The following is a 14354-nucleotide window of genomic DNA, read 5'->3' as shown; positions in this document are numbered from 1 at the left end:
AGAGGAAAATTTTTGAATTGAAATAACGTTAATATATTAATAGTTAATCGAGGCCTCCTACGTCTATTCTTTCTATATCTGGTCACGACTTTCATCTAATTCCGTTTTCTCGAGATTAATGAAGGACAGCCAGGTAGACAAACGAATGGACGTCAGTGGAAATTTATAGGTCTACAATATTTTCAAATTGCAGCACAAAAAGATTAAAGAAAAAGAAAAAACTATCGTAGAGATATACCAACAAAAAAGAGAAATCTCAAAAATTGCAAGGATAGACAGATGGGAGGATTTGCTTCGTTCCCTATGGAATCGACTAAATTTAAGTCGAACAAAGTTCCAACGTATCGTCCAGAATACTTTTCCTTAAATTATTAGTAATTTAAAATTCTCAAATGGAGTTGGTTATTGGGCTGCGATTTGAAAAAACTGTAGACCTATAAATTCCCATTTTCATCCGCCTGTCCGTCTGTCAGTTCTCCCTTAATCTCGAGAACGAGTTAGATAGATGAAAGTCAAGATCAGATATGAAAAATCTTACGGGCAGAAGATACCAATTAACTATATAAGAATTTCCGATGCAAACAAGAAGTCACGTTATTTCAATCCAAATATTTTCTCCCGAAAGGAGTTAGACAGATGAGCGACACGACTCTATTGCTAGCAGGAAAATGTTGTATACAGTACAGAATGTTGTGCTGACTTATGGTAATTATTTCTGGCGCATTTGTTATTTATTTAGTCTCGAGGATGCGGGAATTGCGACAGGAGTGCCACTGAGTTGCCGTGCAGTTAATTGTACAGCAAGATATAGCCTAAAAAGAGATCCGGTATCACGTTTCACCTGTATGTGATATATATATATATAGCCTATATAATTAAGAAGAAAGTCTTGAAGGAGTTATTAAATAATTTAATTTTTTTATGATGTGAAATATAAATTTAAAATAAAATAACTTTAATTTTAATTTTTTTAAACTTTTAATTATTGACAAAATTCTTTAATTGCTTTACAATACATAATAAATGCAGCTAAATTAATTTTTATGTATTAAATTTGTATTTATTTCTTAATGTGTTTATCCAGTAAACTAATGAATTACTAAAAATAATGTATTTACTAATTAGGTGTATATTTTCAGATTTCACAAAGATGGAATCAACCCCTTGTAAAGTTTCATTCAGCTTTATCAACACAAATGATCAAAAAATCGATTTATAAAATCACATGTTGCATAAATATTATAAAGGATTGATCATACTGATATGTACTTTTATAATCATACTGGTCTATCAAGCCTTAATTCAGAAATCCGATCCAAACGTTGCTATCCGAGTATTTATAAACAACAGTGAAATAAATGATTGGGTAGCACAAAGACATGCATATCAGAAACTAGTCCAGCAATCGAATACTGTTCCTATATTGCAGCCTAAATTTTTGTGTCAGTCAGAAACAAAATTAGTAATTATTGTTTGCTCATCAATTGGTAATTTTCTTCAAAGAAGAGCTATAAGAGATACTTGGGGTATAGATGTTTCACAGGCAGAAAATACCTTATTTTATTTCTTAGTAGGTACTACAAACAATTCTAAGATAAGTGATGATCTTCAAGAAGAAAGTCAAAAATATTCAGACATTATTCAATACGATTTTATGGAAAATTATTTAAATTTAACTATTAAATCCGTCCTACTGTTAAAGTGGATTGTAAATTATTGTAATATAGCTAGATATGTTATGAAAGTGGACGATGATGTATTTTTGCATATTCCAAATATCGTTAAATATATTGAAGCAGCGAAAGATGTAAAATTGATGATTGGTACTCTTTCTTCGAAAGTTACACCAGTTAAAAATCCTGCTCATAAATGGTTCATGCCCATAAATGAATATCCCGAACCTATGTACCCAGATTATCTTACCGGTGGAGCATACATTTTAGGAAATTATGCTGTATCAGAGCTTTATAATAACTCGTTAAAAATACCGTTTATACGTATAGAAGATGTTTTTATTACAGGACTATGTGCTCGTTATTCTGGTTTGAAACCCAGAAATCACGATAAATTTTTACATATCAAACTAAATAATAATCCTTGCCTTTTCAGAACTTTATTTTCTGTTCATTCTGTTTCTGTTGTAGAGATGTATAAAGTTTGGAGTCAAGTTTTTGATCCTCGTTTCATTTGCCACTGGTGGTCTAAATGGATTTATTGGGAATAGTAGTGTTTTATTATACATTAAAATACAGGTCATTTATCCAGTACAATTTGTTAAGCAATTTCCAGAAAAGAAAACTTTACGTAAGGATCGCCAAGTATTTGTATAAATATCAATTCTGCAAATTTCTGATTACCAACTTCAGATAGAAATGAACTCTTCTTAGCAAAGCTTTTAAATTAATTTCCATAAACTAAAAACTTAATAGTTTATTTTAAAATGTTCCAATCATTTTACATGTTATTAATTAAAAATTAATCAGTAACGTAATTCATATTATAAATTCTAATCCAAAGCTATTGAAGTAAATAAATGAAAATGGATACATTCTACGAAATGAAATTCAAATTGATGAGAACATTTTAATAGTTTATTCTTTGTCGCTAATCAGCACAAATTTAAAACAAAATGCAATTAATTGTTACTGAAAGTTAAATTAATTGCTTTAACTTATAAATATAATTGAAGCACTTTGCGAAATATTGTAATAGTGAAGATAATTTGATTGGAGAGATATAAAATGTATATAATTAATTCACATATTGATAAATAAGCGCGAATGGAATAGAAAGAAGCTCTAATTATTTAATATAAAGAGTACATATCTATATTATTGTGTATATATTCAGTATATAAAAATTTATTCTTATTAATGACAATCATTAATAATGTTATAATGAAGTATACACATTTATTCGTTGATGGAAAAATTACTAGCATGGAAAATTTCTCAAAATATTTTTTTTGCCTGAGGATGATATAAATTGGATAGGATAATTTTACTCTTGTGTGCAACATTTAAAAGTATATCCCAGTTTAATATTATTTCATTAAAATCTATTCAATTATTTGCATATAAGAGGGAACAGTTAAGTTAAATCATCTAGAATTTATGCAATGAAATGAAGAAAAAAATTAGACCAGAAATATTTTCCGAGAAATCAAATGCTAAATAATTAATTTGTATAAGTATCTCGTTATATTCCTTATCAAAAGTCGCCATTAAGATAATATTATTAGAACTAGAAAAAAAAAAAGAAAACAAAAACAGTTATTTACAAATAAATATATAAGCTTATAAAGAACTGCCAATAGTAGAAATTAAAATACAAAATAAAAAGCAGGGATGATTAAAAATATTAGGATAAACTGTAGTTGTGTGTCATTTAATAATATCTGTAAATTTTAGTGTGTATTCTAAATATACAGAACTTAATCATAACTGGATGCAAAACAGATTATTTTGTGAAAATTGTGAAGAAAATTATTTTAACAGATGTAGATAATCCACTGAAAAAAATCTATTAAAAATAAAAATTCTATTACGAACTTAACATATCTTATTGATAGAACGGAAATCTTAAGGAGAGATATAAACCCAAGTGAGTTATATGACCGACTTCAGTTTTATCAATAGTATTGCATATCCTATTCGTAATATACTCGTGTGAAGAATGAAAAGTCTTATAAGAACATTTCCATAAAAAATAAAGTACTGGGAGTCAGAAACGGCGGAATTTTTCGCGGCAATAACAGAGTCTCTTACCATGTGATATGACTAACATATCTTGAAGAGCATCATAAAAATATATATACGTACCTGAAAATAATACTCTTGTTGTTTATCAGTTCAATTTTGAAGAAAACGATAAAAAAAATATAACTAATAAATGCAATATATTGTATTTTTTAAGGTCTTAATTTTGGTTTTATCTATTTTAATGACATTTTTAAAGTGGATTTTATCTGACAAACTTTCTTTTAATACTTAGTTGTTGTTAAATACACTGATGTATACAAAGGGTTAACTCCTGACTACTCCATTGCCTAAGTGTGAATTGAACTGTATATCTTGTCTATTTTCCTCCATTTATAAATGATTTAGTTGATTCAAGAATGGCTAAGTTAAATATATTTTCAATAATGAATTAAACTACATTTTCTGTAATTATTGGAACTCTTCTGACCCACGTTTACGTAATTCTACTTATTTAATAGCTGTTTTTACAACTTTAAAAATATTTTAATCGTTTCTATCGTAGATAAAATATTCAATTAATTGGAACAATTTACAAATCTTACAATTTATTCTCATATTAGTCATGTGAAACATAATACTCGTAATTAAAAAAATGTTTATCGATTCCTTTTGAACCTTTCTGGAAAATATAATAGAATAGTACAAATATAGATATGTATAACTAGTTGACAATATAACACTTATTTTCTTCGATAGTGCTAAAATTGGCTAGCAAACACATCGAAAAATTGGTACATATTGATAGATATAGGAAAAATGTAGAGGTTGGAATGGGAAAAAGAAAATAAAGTGCTTTTGATGAATATACAGTCGAACCTCTGATAATGGCCACCTCCTAACAACGACCATTTTTTCAGGAACTTTTAAAAACAAAAATACTGAATAACCTCCACATATCAACCTGTTTATGTTCCTGTCAATGGCCGTTCTTCAGAGGTTTGACTGTATTATGAACTCTTATAAGTAAATTGTTGTATAAAATATCTATTGGATTCATATTATAACATGATGTTAAATCATAAATTAATTAAAATTATCTTTTTCAAATTAATTGTAGCAAAAACAAATTTAAGAAATATTTAAGAATTATTTTTCTCATAAAAATTCTATTCNACTGAACAGAAAATGTTGACAATCTCTCTGGAATAGTCAATAAATTCTGTAACGCTATTTTTATATTTTCCAGCTATCATCTCGCCTCTGTTACGCTTTGTAACACTGTCGCATATATCTACCCCAAAATTACGTAGCGTACATCTTTAATCAACCTCCTTAATTGTACTAAGAAATAATTTACAGCACTGATTACCGAACGTTACATTATCTTATTAATTACATATATAACGTACAAAGCAGTGACATAAACAGTACGGTTCGCTATGACATACTTGACAAACAAAAATAAATTCTGTTACCCGAGGGTTAAGACCCTAGCAATACGTGTCGTTTGTATAAACACCCCACCTTAAAACGTATCGTAACGATCGTACCTACCCACTTACATCTGCGTTACGTAATTTATGAACAGTCCTCCTACAAGAGAAAAAATAATAGACGTTTTTGAAATTGTGTATTACTTTATAATCAGTGTGTTTCCCACTTAATCAATATCATCTTATGTATTTTTTTTAAAGAAGAAAGTAATTCTAATTCTTATTAGCCAACTCTATTATGAAATGCCAGCTATTTAATTAAAGAAAAATTGCAAGATTCTTAATTAATTTCTTGTCAAATGAAGAAAATCATGAACTTCCTTAAATCTATTTAATTTTACTCTTATTTCATGAATTATTTTACTTTTTACATAGAAATATTAAATATGATATTCTTCGCTACATATTTAAAAAATGTTATACTAAAACTATTAACTAGATAGTTTGCTCGGATAGTTGAAGTCTTTGGATTAAAATTTACTGTTTATTTTTTAAAGTCATTATTAAGGCTAGGACATCTATACATTAAAAATCATATAATTTTTAACTTATAAATAGTTATGTGATTTTTATATGTTATTTAGTTACTAGATATCCTAGCCTTAGTCATTATATATCGATTGTATTTTCTCTTAAAATTATCATTCTGATATGTCATTGGATTTTTTAAATGAGAAACAATACGTAATCATCTTTATCTAATTTGTAATAAACGTAATGTTTAATGGCTGTTAAATGGTACAAATTATTATTGTATTGCATTGTATTTATGTATAGCTTATATTTATATCTGTGTGATTTGATCATTGTTTAAAAAAAGATGTGTTGAATGACTGTTAGTTCTTTTAGATTTTGAATAATTTAATGCTGTATTGTTTTAATGTTAATGGATTTGGAAATAAATTACGTTTATTCCTAAAATCTTATACTTTAGCCATTTGATTAAATACTGTGTATTATGTTGCTCAAAAGTTTCTAAACATCACATGTTAACTTAGGGGCCTTCCATTAATTACATGTTCAGTTTAAGGGGAGTTGCGAAAAGTACATTATTGACACAATAGGGAAGGAGGGAGTGTATGCATTGGACGTTTTTTAGTGGTATTAGTGGCATACGAATTTGTTTTTATGAGTCTACTTAGTTGTCGTGTGAATAAACACAGTTACATAATATTTGAAGAACTTTCTTAACTCATTTCTTCTGGGGGGTCCACGGGTACAGGTAATTAAAGGAGAGGAGGCTAAAAAATGGCTCAAAACCTGTTGTACACATAGTTAAAGGAAGACCCCTCATTAAAATTATTGTTGTGTTAACAATGGATACACATGTAAGTTAATGTATTGCCAAAATATTGATTTCAATATCCGTCTTTCATTTGATGTCTTTGAAATATTTCATAAAGTCTTTTCAATTTTTAATATTTTCTCTAATTTTCAATAGATCCATTAGTAAACTATAAACTGTTTCAATGTAACATTTGAAATACGTTTATTTACAATCTGTAAAAATTTAAAACTGGAAAACTTAAAATTGTTTAAAACTTGCACATAAACGACGTGCTTATAGAATGTTTACATTTGATATTAATATTGTTAATGTTTCTAAAATAAATCTAAAAACATTGTTCCCAGTATATCGGTAGCAATGTTATTGTTATGTTAATAAATAAAGAAATAATCTAACATGATTGACTTTCTTAAATGCTTATAGAAACGTTGCAGTTATATATAACTTTTTAATCAAAAACATTCAGTTGCTTTCCGGGCAAAATTATTTATGTTTAAGAAACATATTAGAGAAGTTTTAAAAAAAATTATGTGGCGTTAGCTGCTATGAGATTTTATTTAGAAAATAACGTTTATGTTGTTAGTTATAATTAAAAAAAAAAAAGCTTAATTTAGAGGATAAAGAAGAGATTTTTATTTTAGTAAACTAAAATTTTGTACGAGAAAAAAATTTCATAACTGAAACTTTTTGAGATATGAATCCATCCCTTAATATCTCCCGAACCAATCGACTGATTTTCCTAAAAATTTCTGAAAACATTTTCCCCTAATATATAAACCCCTCTCATCACAGAAATTATTAAGTTTTAAAGTAGATGGAAAAAATCCTGCAACATATACACACAGACACATCCATACATAGGATCATTTTTTAACCGATCTCTAAACTTTTCCTCTGTTATACAACATCCGGGAAAGATAAAATGATTTCAATTAAAGTATGAACAAGTTTCACAAGTTTTAAAGGAAATAAACTATAACAAGCGATCAGTTTATTAATATTTAATTTGTTAAATACAACACACGGCGTTTACTGACGAAGTAAATGTTTAATCATTTTGTATGCAGGATGTAGTAGTGACAAAAAAAATATTGAAATTCGGAACATTTTCTGCTAGAAAACTAAAGTAAAATAACGTGTAATAAAATAAAATAAAATAATACATCGAATCCAGACATTCGAAAAACCCCCAGGAAGTTTTTGGAGAGTCGTCTGTCCCAGATATGTCGAGCCCCATCTTTTACCATCCGATCCTCCCATTGTGATCCTGGCGAACCCACGATGGGCTTGTAAAGTAAAAAAGTCTTCTTAGTGCCCACAGAGCGGAAAGAGTAAAAATAAATAAATAAATAACATTATAGTTATTTAACAATCACTTGTATATATAATGTTCTTTAACAAAAATTTCCTTCATGATTGTCATTAAATATACTCATTCCTGCTGTCATTAAAAAATAGAGTCCTCAGCGGTCGAGTGGAAACACCACTGAACAGAAAATGTTGACAATCTCTCTGGAATAGTCAATAAATTCTGTAACGCTATTTTTATATTTTCCAGCTATCATCTCGCCTCTGTTACGCTTTGTAACACTGTCGCATATATCTACCCCAAAATTACGTAGCGTACATCTTTAATCAACCTCCTTAATTGTACTAAGAAATAATTTACAGCACTGATTACCGAACGTTACATTATCTTATTAATTACATATATAACGTACAAAGCAGTGACATAAACAGTACGGTTCGCTATGACATACTTGACAAACAAAAATAAATTCTGTTACCCGAGGGTTAAGACCCTAGCAATACGTGTCGTTTGTATAAACACCCCACCTTAAAACGTATCGTAACGATCGTACCTACCCACTTACATCTGCGTTACGTAATTTATGAACAGTCCTCCTACAAGAGAAAAAATAATAGACGTTTTTGAAATTGTGTATTACTTTATAATCAGTGTGTTTCCCACTTAATCAATATCATCTTATGTATTTTTTTTAAAGAAGAAAGTAATTCTAATTCTTATTAGCCAACTCTATTATGAAATGCCAGCTATTTAATTAAAGAAAAATTGCAAGATTCTTAATTAATTTCTTGTCAAATGAAGAAAATCATGAACTTCCTTAAATCTATTTAATTTTACTCTTATTTCATGAATTATTTTACTTTTTACATAGAAATATTAAATATGATATTCTTCGCTACGCAATCGAGGTAAGTGCTTAAACCACCGAAGAATTTAAATATAAAAAGAAATATTATTTAATCTATATAATAATAATATCTTGGATTTTCTTTGTGAATTGATAAGTTTTATATTCAGCAATATTTTCATTTACTAAATCGTTATTATTTAATCTAAAGTAAGTAGAGACACGGCAGAGTCTAAAGCCAAGAATATCTGTAAACTACATACAAGATATTGTATTTCTATGATACTACGAGTACTAATTGACTAACTTGTATCTTATTGGGCTGCAATTTGAAAAAAATTGTAAACCTAAAAATTCCCACAGTCGTCCGTGTCCGTCCTACCGTAATCTCGAGAACGGAGGCAGATAGATGAAATCCGAACCAGTTGAACCAGATAAGAAAATTTTAGGCCCCGATTAACTATATATCAACTTCCAATGCAAATCGGAAGTAATGTTATTTGAATTCAAATTTTTTCCCCTGTGAGGAGTCAGATAGATGACGGCACGACTCTGTTGCTAACAGGAAAAGTATGATGTACAGGAGCAAAATACTACTAATTTGAGATGGAAAGCATATATTTTAAATTAAATAAATTTAAAAAATACGATTAAAAATTGCAGCCCGGACTCGTGACGATGTCACAATAAATAATTGCTCGTTTTTTGGGTTATAATGCTGTTTTATTCAGAAAATTCGTCGGAAATCGACACTAGATCATTTAAACAGTAACAAGTTTTCATGAATATGAAATCAGAATTCTTGTAAGTTATATGCTGTATTTAATTAAAATAAGAGTGTACGTATTCAGTATCTATCAAATAAGGTATCATTTTTCTCTGTAGGTCTATATTTTTCGCATCTTCAGATGAATTTGAATACTACTATATTTTATTTATTCTTTATATTATGTTATTTATTTATGTCACGCCACATTATAAATAAACAATTATGAATAATAAAAATATACGTTCTGTTTAAATTAAATTATTGACTTTAGCGTAAACTTTTTTCCTTGTGGATTTTGAATTATTTATGCATTTATTTCTGTCATAACTAGTAAATATATAAAGGAATCTACTACGTCTACATTAATTTAAATGTTAAATAATTTAAAAGTTACATTAAATAAATAATTTTTATGGAGAAAATAAATTAATTTTATTGTTTTATTAACGTTTTTAAAACATTTTTAGAGAATAAAAATAAACAATAATTTATGTTATATTGTTTACAACACGTTTAAAGATTTAAAAATACATTTTTGATATTCAATTATTTTCTTTGAAATTCAGTTAAATTATTCTGTTTTCGTGAATTATCTGAAATGTATTTTTGGCATAAAGGTTTATTTTTATCTCCTACTATTTCCCAAAAATATGTGAAATTTAACAATACACGTTATTAAAAAAATATAGAAAATAAAATCAAAATATTGATCTTGAGTCTGAAATATCTGTATACTAGCAGGTAAGCACTGCGTTGCCCGGGCAAAAAATAAGAACAAACATTAAGATTATTATATTCTTTCGAACTTCTAACCCTTCCATTATATTACATTATAATATTTGATTTATATAACTACAACGGTTATATTACGTAAGAGATTATCACACCAAGTGACCAATCAAACTCATTTTAAAAATTCTTTAAACTGTGTACAGTAGAAGAATAAAGAATTTTAAAATGTGTATGATTGGTCACTCGGTGTGATAAACTCTTACGTAATATAACCTTTGTAGTTATATAAATCAAATACATCAGACCCTCGTTATATCGCGCTTGTTGAGAGACAAAGAATAAGCGCGATATAACGAGGAACTGCTGTACTATAATATAACAAACATTAAAACGAAAATCATATCGGCGCTACATGTAAAGCCAGCAAATGAATGTAAATAGAAATTAATTGATATACAGAAATCAAGTCGATATTTTGGGGTAATACTTATGACATTATCTAAGTTAGAAGTATGTAAACTTAATTGTCTAGTTTCGTAGCAATTGGTCGAATGGCCTAAACCAACATTTAAAAATATTTATAAAACGTTTTTTACTTATTTTGAATTCAAATTTTAATGTACTGATATTTGTGCTTCTTGATGACATGTGCAGTTTAATGTGGTACAAGATTTAATATGGAAAAGATATTTTTACACTATTAAAAATATGAAATTCTGTTAAGTATTTAATATATTAAATTGATAATATATTTCACCTTTTATTCCATTTTCAAGCTGTTTATTCATCATTGTAACATTTACATGCTTCGGATCAACTCATACAGAATTTACTCATTTAATTACCGTTACGAACTAATGCCTTCTAATTAATGACAATAGTGTTAATTAACTAGCTTTATATAAACCAATTTTAATATGTGGCAAGTAAGTAATTAACAGATTCTAATTAACAGTTTTTGTAATCTAAATTTGTTTCTACTTTAACCGTTGGTGTAATTGTTTTTATAAAAATGAAATGACACGTGATATTTTATGCTATTAAAACACTTTCGTACTCCTTAACTTCATCTATTATGTTGACATAAATTATATTTTACATGTAATAGTTTATTTGGAATTTTCTTGAAACGTAAAGCACGTGTTATCAGCCACTTGATTATTTTAAATTTAATAATAAATTACGTAAAGAGTTATTATTTGGTCACATAGCCGTGCCGATTAAGGCGTAATCGCACTGGAGAATCCGCAATTGAATCCAGGTAAGCTGCTCCCCAGGAATTTTTGACAAATCCCGGATAAGTGAGGCTTCATCCCTTACCATCTGGTCGTATCCATTGTGGATCTGACAAACCTACAATAGATATAAAAAAAATGCTGACAGGAAGAAAAGAGAAATTTTTACCGAGTAAGTATTTATTCGATATAGTTAGGCTGCAATTTTTTCGTCACAATGCTCTCAATTTTAGTAGTTGCCCCTGTACATCATACTTTTCCTATAAACGATATGGTCATGCCGGTCTTCTATCTAACTCCGTTCAAAAAACTTTTTTTGAATTGAAATAACGCGACTTCCGTCCCAAAGCGGAAATTCGTATGTAATTAATCGGGACCTCCTGCCTCTAAGCTTTCTGAATCTGGTCTCGACTTTCATCTATCTGCTTCCGTTCTCCAGATTAATGAGTGAAAATTTATAGGTCAGCAAAGCCAAAAATTATTTTATGACGATTTTTAATTGCATAAAACCCAACAGATATTATCAAAAATATGTAAAAATATCATTAAAAATGTCTATATTTTTTGTATCAAAATAATTCTAGGTAGATAGAAAATTGCTTTATATAAAATATATTGTATTTTACAATGTTTTAGAATTTTTCTTTACAATGTAAGAAAATTGCTTTGTTTAGCTTAAATTTATATTATTACGTTAGAATTATCTCAGTAAATATTTCCAAATATACAATCATCAAATAAAAATAATTAAATTATATTAAGCAAAATATTTAAATTTTGATTGTAATAAGAAAAAATTTTATCCCTTTACAATGATAATTTTTAATCATTGAATTATAAATATGTGGCTTCCTATTTTCTAGTATTTATTTTTAATCACATGTGAATCTTAGCAGATGTTATACGCTTATTTAAATGATAATTTAAAATTATGAAATTTCATTTTCGAATAATAAATTCCGAATGCATTTGTTACATTATAAATTGTCATTGAAGTTATTAATTTTTTTCTGTTAAATAATTTTTACTTAAATATAATTGAATATTTTTAAATATTAAATTTCAAAAATATTTACAGTATGTTTAAACGTAAATTTGAATTAAACACTATAATTTTCTGTATTTTCATGGAAATACAGCAAAAATTTAGTTACAGTAAAATACAGTTTAATCAAGCAAAAGTTATTCTGACATCATAATGCTAAACTGCACGTTTTAATTATATGTTTAGTTTATTTAATTTAAAATATATGATCTTGATTTTAATAGTGCCTTGCCCTTGTACATCATACTTTTCCTGATAACAACATACATAAAGGACCGGTATGACTAACTCCGTTCTCGAGATTAAGGAAGGACAAACAGACGGACATCAGTGAGAATTTATAAGTCTGCAATTTGAAAATTGCAGCCCAACAACTAAAGTTTGAGAGAAATAATGAATAAGATATACGGTTTTTATTAGATTACAACGTATGCAAATATCTAAACTATTTAAATTATATGTGAGAGTAAATTATAAATGATAAAAGTGACAAAAATAAAAAAAAAATATAGGTCTAGTACAAAGGCGTCAGCAGAGAGAGCAAAAGGGGTACTTGCCTTCCCCTAAGATTGAGTAAAAAATTTCCACAAATTCTAATAGTAAAAGTAGTTGCGATATATACACCCTCCACAAAATTGTATTTTATAATCTATTTGTGAAAATTCCCCAAAAATTAAATAAAAGTTTATTGATTTAATTATTTGTCTTCAAACTTTTCCCCCTAGAAAATTTTCTGTGGACGTCCCTGGCCTACTATAAATATAAAATGAAGACAACAATGGAAAACATATTTAATTTTGTTTAAATTTTACAATTCAAAAAATGTCGTTTTTACCATTTTTTGAATCTTTCCGCCCTGTGGGTATTAGGAAGACCTTTTAATCATACCTATAATTGGTTCTGCCAGGCACACAATAGGAGTAATCTGGTGCTGAAGGCTGGGGCTCAACATATCCGGGACAGATCGTCTGTGAAAAATTTCTAGGGTTTTTGACCTCTCGAATTCGATCCCGGGTCCCTCAGACCGATGAATATTCGTTAAAAACTTCGGTTTCGGTAGGTTCTCTCTTCTGGCCACAAGAGGGGAGAAGATAATAATCTAAAATTTTTGTGCTTTCTAAAAATTGTATATTAATCATGAATGTCTTAAATTACTGAGTTAAATTGTAAAAGTTTTTATATTTAAGTTTATTACAATATCAAATTTATTTATATTTTAACGAGCATTTATTTATTGTGACATCGTCACAATGCCAGGCTGCAATTTTTAATTATATTTTTAATTTATTTAATTTAAAATATATGCTCTCCACCTCAAATTCGTAGTGGCTTGTCCCTATATATTAATATTATACTTTCCTTTAACAATAGAGTTGTTCTGATTGTGTATCTAACTCCGTTAGCAGAAATTTTTAAATTGAAATAACGTAATTTCTAGTAAAATCTGGTAATTCGTATATATTCGATCATTTCGATAATTCGTATATATTCGACTTTAAAATCGAAGCCTTTGCCCCTAAGCTTTCTATATCTGGTCTCAATTTTCACCTATCCAACTCCGTTCTAGAGATTAAGGAAAGACAGACAGTGGGAATTTATAGATCTACAATTTTTAAAAAAATTGCAGCGCAAAAAGTTTATAAAATAAACACACCAATAATAAACCACTTTAGTTAGCATTTTTATCACTTTCTTTATATACAGCGTTATTTATATATTAGGCGCAATACGCTAATGCACTTCACGGGAATTCACACTTCGCATTAAATGTAGAATACATAAACTTTTGATTAAATTAAAGTCTAACACAGATTTTTTATACTGCAATAATATCTACTGCTCAATATACTGCTATAATACAATAATAACTATAATACATAATATACTGTTCAATAATTGACTTCCTTTTACTACCAGTACTTAATAAAATTAACT

General features: G+C 27.9%; 1 protein-coding gene across 1 annotated transcript in view; it reads left to right on the top strand.

Moving 5' to 3' along the window:
* Positions 1–2504, top strand: part of LOC111625983 (beta-1,3-galactosyltransferase 5-like) — a 3679-nt gene extending 1175 nt beyond the window's left edge. Inside the window, exon 2 of the mRNA XM_023369252.1 lies at positions 1140–2504. Coding sequence (XP_023225020.1) covers positions 1226–2224 — 999 coding nt within the window. The 5' untranslated portion in view covers positions 1140–1225 and the 3' untranslated portion in view covers positions 2225–2504. The remainder of the gene's footprint in view (positions 1–1139) is intronic.
* The last annotated feature ends 11850 nt before the right edge of the window (positions 2505–14354 follow it).

The sequence above is a fragment of the Centruroides sculpturatus genome, unplaced genomic scaffold (assembly GCF_000671375.1).
Source record: "Centruroides sculpturatus isolate CEXI.00-Female unplaced genomic scaffold, Cexi_2.0 scaffold63, whole genome shotgun sequence".
Lineage (NCBI taxonomy): Eukaryota > Metazoa > Arthropoda > Arachnida > Scorpiones > Buthidae > Centruroides > Centruroides sculpturatus.
The sequence above is the reverse complement of the archived record's forward strand: the minus strand, read 5'-3'. Positions and strand labels throughout refer to the sequence as shown.